Source organism: Trachymyrmex septentrionalis, unplaced genomic scaffold (assembly GCF_001594115.1).
Source record: "Trachymyrmex septentrionalis isolate Tsep2-gDNA-1 unplaced genomic scaffold, Tsep1.0 scaffold118, whole genome shotgun sequence".
NCBI lineage: Eukaryota > Metazoa > Arthropoda > Insecta > Hymenoptera > Formicidae > Trachymyrmex > Trachymyrmex septentrionalis.
The window spans coordinates 196720-204732 of NW_017304310.1; the positions used below are offsets into that span (position 1 = coordinate 196720).

General features: G+C 37.0%; 1 protein-coding gene across 1 annotated transcript; it reads right to left on the reverse strand.

Annotated features, from left to right (window-relative positions):
* Positions 1-952: 952 nt before the first annotated feature.
* Positions 953-6112, reverse strand: LOC108754326. Its single transcript, XM_018496554.1, has 5 exons — positions 4178-6112; positions 3939-4048; positions 1903-2185; positions 1560-1858; positions 953-1450 (listed from the first exon to the last, which is right to left on the reverse strand). The coding sequence occupies exons 1-5, from the start codon at positions 5862-5864 to the stop codon at positions 953-955; spliced, it is 2877 nt and encodes a 958-aa protein (XP_018352056.1). The 5' UTR covers positions 5865-6112.
* Between the last annotated feature and the right edge of the window lie 1901 nt (positions 6113-8013).

An 8013-nucleotide genomic window follows, 5' to 3' on the forward strand; every position in this document is an offset into this window, starting at 1 on the left:
TTTAGCTCCGGAGACCTAGTTATTTGCCATTGTTTTCTTATTTGTCGTTTTTCTGCTATTTTTTGTCGTACCAATGCAGACGATTCGTCTGCCTTTCTCATTGTTGAGTTGGCTGGAGTAGCATTCCATGCTGCTTGTTGAATACACTGGTTGAAGTGCTCTACCGCCTCAGTAATATCATTTTCTGTTTTTAATGGTAGAAACATATTTAATGTTTTTTCGACTTGTGTTTTATAATATTCCCAGTTAGTCTTTTTGCTGCACAATACACACGGTTTTTCACTTTCAATAACTTTACTACTAAACTCAAGTAATACTGGCGAATGATCGGAGGATAGATCGAGGCACGATTTTACTTTTAAGTATTTTTTACTTATGCTTTTCGTAATATAGAAGTCAATGACATCTAGTATTTTTCTTCTGTCTGTAGGCCAATACGTGGGTTCACCCGTAGACATTGGTTCAAGATTCAGATGCTTCATGGCTTCCCAAAGTTCTCTACCCTTCGGGGATATTAATCGAGAGCCCCATTGTGGATGCTTGGCATTGAAGTCACCTCCCGCAATAAAGCGATTTCCCAATATTTTTAGATATTGTTCGAACTCGTCCTGTTTTGTAGCATGCTTTGGGGGGCAATACACAGCAGAGATAGTGAGCGGTCCACTCCACTCCTCCACCACTACAGTTGTTGCTTGAATTTTTTCCGTTCGGTATTCATTGATGACGTGATGTTTGATGTTATTTTTAATGACAATCGCAGACCCTCCATGAGCAGTGCCATCGGGATGCATGGTATGATAAACGTTATATCTATTAAATTTAATATAATTCTTCTTAGTAAAATGTGTTTCGGATATGAGCATTATATCAATATTTTGGTCTCTCAAAAAAGCTTGTAGTTCATTTTTATGTTTGGATAAGCCATTGGCATTCCAGATTGCCAGTTGTATAGTCAACATTGTGGCATTTTAGAGACTATTGTGGTAAGTAGATTTAGCATAGTACTCATCTGTTCCATGAGCCCTTTCATCATGGATTTTAATTCCTGAAGATCGTTAGATTGCTGGATTATATATGGTTGGTTGGGTGTAGAATTGTTCATTGAGTTGTCTTGAATCCTTTGGCCAGATGCTGCCTGCGCATAGGTAGAACCAGTACGAATAGATTCACCCGACTTTGGTTGTGATGTAGGCTGCGGAGTTTGTGAGACACTTGTCACAGCATTTTGATTCTTAGTTGTTTGTTTATTTCTCAAGGTTGGAAAATGTGCATTGCGTAACTGTTTGTAAATTTCGCAACCCTTATAATTGGCAGGATGATTCCCTTCGCACAGCACGCACTTTACTTGATCGGATCTTTCTTTGCGTAAACAATCTGATATTCGATGGTTGCCTGTGCACTTAACACATCGTGGTGCACGGGAGCAAAAGTTCTTCGTATGACCGTATCTCTAGCATAGTATAAATGCTTTTATTATTGTCTGCTGGTTCCAGCTCCACAGCAAACAAGGACAGAGGCTTTTTCGTTATTTTCTGTCGCATGTTAACAATATTTCGAACTTTATGTCCATGGCTTTCTATTTCCTCTTTTATGCTCTCTATTTCTGTAGAATGATGTATATGACATAGCACCACTTTAAAAGATTTTTCTTGTTTCTTTTGGTACGTATGATATTCTGTATTTTTTTCTTTTAATGATTCAATTATTTTATCGTAGGTTTCAATAGTCTTTGCTTGAACCCTAACCTGCTCTTGGCTTTGCACTTTAATATAGTAATTGTCTTTAGCGATAGCATTAAGCAGGTTTATTAATGGAGTGATGTTACCGACTCCCGAAATAAACATAGGCGGGACTTTAACTGTTTTTACAGTGTCATCAGAATTTTCGATGTCTTCTGTTTACTGGCTTTCCATAATCCGAAACTGTTTGCTGTAGAGACTGGTGGGGAGCCTAGCCAGTAATCAACAAGTTTTGTTTGTTTGGCATTACGACCTGTATTTTTTTCATCCGGGCTAGTTTGTTCATGTTTCTTCTGATTTGCCTTTATTTTCTTATTTTCGACGTTTTGCCATTCATTTTGTGTTGATATCGTTGAGCGTCCTGATGACTGAATCAGCGGATCAGATTCGCCGGAATGTTGCACAACTGCGGCTCTTGTTCCGCCGGCCCGCACGGCCGCGGATTCCTATTTTTAATAAAATGCAAAAGTAGATCTTTTAAAGTAGATTGAACACTTTCACTCGCGTGTCTGTCGGTGGTTGTTAAGGCTTTGTACAGTTAGATCGCGTTCAGATGAGCAGTATAATATTTCATTCACGAGCGCGTATCAATTACGTCCGTTCCGTCCAACGGCTCGAGCGAGACTCCTATTTTGCCTTTGTGGTTTGAAATATATTCTTTTGTTAATTTTGAAGAAACGTGTTGACTCTTACTTTGCCCTTACTTTGCTTATTGTCATTTGGTTATTAATTTCACACAGAGTAACGTAAATTCTTAAACGTATAATTCTTGTTTAAAGTATAATATCCTCACAGACGTTTTTTGATGCGATGATTGCGATGACTGCAATGACTGCTTAGAGCTCTCTTTCGTTCATGCGTTTTCAATTTTATTATTTTTATATATTATTTATTTTTTTATTTTTTTCTTTCGGATGGTGTATTCAATGTGGAATTCTACGTATCTTTACAAATATGCGAGTTAATTTTCAGTGTAATTGCCATCAAGCCTACATTAAATTATGCAATGACATATAAGAATGTACTTTGACGAATCTTTTTATATCTAAGGGATCAGCATTATTATTATTATTATTATTAGGCGTCAGGAACTCGAAAGCTCATTGCCGCAAATACCAAATCCCGCCACTGTTCCCGTCCCTGAGCCAGATCCCTCCATTTGTGACCCTCGTACCCCATTTCGTTAAGGTCCATTCTAATATTATCCTCCCATCTACGTCTTGGTCTACCCAATGGTCTTTTCCCATCCGGTTTACCAATTAGTACTTTATATGCAATTCGATTCTCATCCATACGCGCCGCGTGACCTGCCCATCTTAATCGACGCGATTTTATGACATTAATAATATCCGGACTATTATATAATTGATGTAATTCTGCGTTGTGTAATTTTCTCCATTCGCCCGTTTCCTCATCGCGTTTTGCCCCGATGATTTTTCGAAGTACTTTATTTTCGAAAGCCCTAAATCTTTTCTCGTCTTGTAATGTAAGTGACCACGCTTCGCTGCCATAAAGGACTACCGGTAAAATAATCGTTCTGTAAATTCTAATTTTTAAGCGCCTAGACAATATCCGCGAACCGAGTAGTTTCTTAACCGAATAGAAGCACGCATTCCCCAAATTAATTCTTCTCTTGAGCTCTTCTCTTATTTCATTAGTTTGGTTTAAAATCGATCCTAAATACTTAAAATTGCTAACCCGTTCAAAAATTTTATCACAGACGACCAGGTTTCCGTTATTATGAATATTCTGAATTCTATCAGTGACCATATATTTAGTTTTTTCAACGTTTATTTGCAGCCCCAGTTCTTTCGTTTTATCTAATAGAATTTTAGCGTTATTTATTAGTGTTTCTTTATTATCTCCCAACAAAGCAATATCGTCCGCATATGTTAATATTTGTGTTGTACCGTTCAACTGCAAACCATCATTACTCTTCTGCATTTCTTTAATAGCATATTCCAATACTAGATTAAACAGAAGAGGTGACAATGCATCCCCCTGCTTTAATCCGCTATGAATATTAAAAGTTTCCGACATTTGATTACCTATTCTTACTCTACCTCTGGTATCTTTTAAACAAACTTGGACTAAGTTAGCCAATTTTTTGGGTATCCCCCACCGAGTTAAAATTTCATACATTTTCTCCCGTTTTATCGAATCATACGCTTTTTTAAAATCAATGTAAAGTTGATGTACCGATTGGTCGAATTCCCATTTTTTCTCCAAGATTTGCCGAATAGTAAAGATTTGGTCCGCAGTCGATCTATTTCTCCTAAAGCCGCATTGATGATCTCCAATTATCTCATCTGCATATGGTACAAGCCTCATTAATAAAATATTCGACAGAATTTTATAGCATGTAGGTAAAAGTGAGATACCCCGGTAATTATTACAACTCATTTTGTCCCCCTTTTTGAAAATCGGGATTATAATTGAATCTTTCCATTGTTCCGGCAATGCTTCTTTATTCCATATTAAGATAATTAATTTCTGAATTTCTTCTATCAATCTACTTCCCCCCCATTTAATCAGTTCCGCCGGAATCAAGTCATTACCCGGTGCTTTGTGATTTTTTAATTTTTTAATCGCGCTTTCTACTTCTGAAATTGTCGGTTCGTTAATCCTAGGTTCAGCCGTGTGATACTCAAAATTCTCTATTTCCCGGTCGTTTTCAGATTCGACATTCAATAACCGATCAAAATAATTTTTCCATGTGTTTAAAACTGCCGTTGTATCCGTAACTAAATTATCGTTCTCATCTTTCACCATTTCCGTCCTAGCTTGGAATCCCTTTCTAAAATTATTTATCCCCATGTACGTGCCTCGTACGTTACTGCTTTTACAATTTTCATCTATTTCTTCAATTTTACGTTTTAAGTATTGACGCTTCTTAATTTTAAACATATTATGAGCCTCTTGCCTAATCTTAAGAAACTGATCCCGAGTTTCCTTCGTATTTTGAGCCAACCACGTGATGCGCGCTTCGTTTCGTACTTTAACAATTTTTACGCATTCTTCGTCAAACCACGGCTTGTTTTTGTTCCTTTTACAAAAACCAACCGTGGCCTCCGCCGATTTTACTATCGCGTCTCGTACGTTTTCCCAGTGTTTATCAACCGTGTTATCATCCGATTCATCTATTTCCTTTGAAGCCGCGAGTCTATTCGTTACTTCGACCGCGTATTTTATTCCGTTTTCTCCCTCGATCAAACCTTGTACATTTAGACGTTTAGTTCCAAACAACTGCCCGTTAGTTTTGTTTAGCGAAAGACGTTCCCTGATTTTGGCAATTACAAAGAGGTGATCCGAGTCGCAATCCGCCCCCCTATAAGACCTGACATCGAGTACGTTCGTGTGACGCCGTTTATCTGCAAGAACGTGATCAATTTGGTTACGCGTGCCTCCATCCGGGGAAATCCAAGTTTGTTTATGGATATTTTTGTGTTTAAAATACGTGCTTTTGACGATAAGATTTTTGCCGGTCGCAAAGTTAATTACCCTCACTCCGTTATCGTTACTTTCCTCGTGCAAACTTTCGAGCCCGATCGTTGGTCTAAAAATGTCCTCTTTACCGATTTTCGCGTTAAAATCTCCCACGACTATTTTCATGTAATCGTTCGGTAATTGATCCACGAGGTGTTCGAGTTCTTCGTAGAACCCGTCTTTAATTTCGCCATCTTTATCTTCCGTCGGCGCGTGTACGTTGATTATCGCGATCTTGTACCATCGGCCCTGCACAACGAGCAATCCTAATCTTTCGTTTATAAATTTAATGTCTTTTACCGCGGATAAGATTTTCCTATTAATCATAAAACCGATGCCAAGACTATGGATCTCCGACCCTCCATAGTGAAGCGTGTACGAACCCGCATTAAGCGAACCCTCCCCGGCCCATCTTGTTTCTTGCAACGCGACAACTTCTACCCCGTACCTTTCGACCTCCCCGACCATCGATTGAAACGCCCCAGGTCTGTAAAGACTTCGGACGTTCCACGTACCCACTTTGATGTCTCTCCCGTGTTTTGACTTTATACGACATGAGTTCCCCGAGGTAGTCCCCACCCGGAGATCCGAACGGGGGACTAGTTTACCTCCGGAAAATTTTACCCCAGAAGAATCCATGGCGAGTTTTGGTTGTTTCAAGATAAAGTCGTTTCACGGTGTGAGCCTATCAAACCCACGCCCAACCCCCAAACAGGAGGACCATTCCAATCGGCTGTCCGCGACTGCTTATTCAATTTATTCGCAGCTAACCTCTATCCTCAACCGAGATAGCGAGGCTTTTCCTCTATCCGCAACCCGAGGACGCGCTGTGTCGTGGTGATTGGGACCCACCCACCCCGGGGATCACTACTGCAACTAGTTTTCCTTCCCCGAGACTAGCGGTTGTTATGCTAACACAGAAGGGATCAGCATTAGCGACAATAAAATCTGTCTGTTCTCATTCTCTTTTCAAAAATGAGTTTAGGCAGTGTACTTGTATTCAATGTGGAATTTTACGTATCTTTATAAATATAGTGTTAGTTTTTTAGGGTAATGTTATAACGAATAATATGTTTGCATACAGACGTACACCACCTTATCCTAATTGCAAAGAATTCGTTCCTCGCATATCTCTAATGTTAAAAACGTTATGATATTTTTTTAGTATAAAAGGTATAAAAGGTATAAAAGACCAACATTGTTGGTCAACTGATCCCTTAGATAAAAATAAATACTTTATTTCTTTGAACGTTTGCACGGTCTATATTCACTGCTACAATATCAAATTCTTGTTTAATAACGACAATCATTTATTGTTACAATAGGATTGGTTAAATTGTTGCAATATAGTTCTGTGCAATATAGTTCTCATTATTGTGATCAATCATAAACTTTCTATTGATATATACAACGGTAAATTCGTAACATTAGCTATACCGTTTCTAAATATATTTTATGCAATTATACATTATTAATTTAGTCCCTCTTTTTATTCTTTCTTATTATTTTTTGTTTTACATGTATCTTATAAAATTTAATTACCTTAATTACAGGAAATATTAATTTTATTTATAAAAGATTTTTGTTCCGGATTTGATCTGCTTATAAATAAATAAACTTTACCAAGAAATAATATATACGTATATGCTATAAATCGTATAGAAAATTTTTTTATAATTAAATAAATAAATTTGAATTCTATCAATTAGGTAAATAAAATCCTACATTCGACCAAAGTTGATCTTATTACCTAAATATTTCAGTATGAATTTATACAAGTACACTAGACAATTCTATAAATTGTATAATAAAATCCTTTCCAATCTTGAAACGCAGTTATGGCTAGAACTAAATATATAAAATATGAATCTGGCAATGATTGTGTGTCATTTTGTTTATTTGATCTCTGCATTGCTTTTTTCACGTGGATCTTTGAAATCTTTCCGATTGTAGAACTTATTACAATACGCGTTGCATATAATGCAAAATTGTCATAATTTGATACATGTCTGTACGTACATGAAGCCGTCAACTGTGTTTTTTATGTTCGAACTGAAACATTACGTGAAGCACGTATACTTTAAACTGTGTCAATATGTAAATAGTATGAGTGAAGAAATTAAATCATTTTTTATGCCAAAAGTTGTATTATCAGTAAATTCAGAGTTGTAAGTACTTTTCACAAAATTTATGATAAAGCTTCTATTATAGAAAGTGAATAGTTCGCGCTTTAAATAATATTGAAAACCAACAACTGATGAGTGAACATTGTTTTTCAAGGAGACAAGTATGAACAATTATAATATAACATTTTATAATACTAATATTATTATAAAGGGTGTCCCAAAATTAACGCAAGATTTGAATTTGCCGCCATTTGTGCAGTAAAGTGTTGGCAACCCAAAAAAAAACAATTTAACAGCTGACAGTTTAGGGTTAGTGAAAATGGAGCGTTACACGATAGAACAACGTGTGTTCATTATTGAACAATATTTCAAAAATAATGAAAGTTTGGCGGCCGCAGTTCAAAAATTTCATACAAAATATGATCGGAATAGTGTTTTAACTTCGTCAACTGTGAAGAGATTAATTGAAAAATTCAGGGAAAAATTCACTGGATCAGTTGGAGACGCCAAACACACTGGTCGTCCAAAAACAAGCCGTTCAAATGTCAATATCGAAGCAGTGCGTGAGAGTGTCGGTGACAATCCAGGAACCTCAATTCGGCGTTGTGGACAAGAATTGCAAATTTCAAGAAGCTCTCTACAGCGTATACTCACTAAAGATC

Excerpts from the sequence above, each read along its gene's own strand:
- LOC108754326 (XM_018496554.1), bottom strand. The coding sequence starts at position 5,864 with ATGGATTCTTCTGGGGTAAAATTTTCCGGAGGTAAACTAGTCCCCCGT. Across the intron at positions 2,186-3,938 it reads AATGGGAATTCGACCAATCG|GAATCCGCGGCCGTGCGGGC; the intron begins GTACATCAACTT and ends TATTAAAAATAG. Across the intron at positions 1,451-1,559 it reads TAGAAAGCCATGGACATAAA|AGATACGGTCATACGAAGAA; the intron begins GTTCGAAATATT and ends ATACTATGCTAG.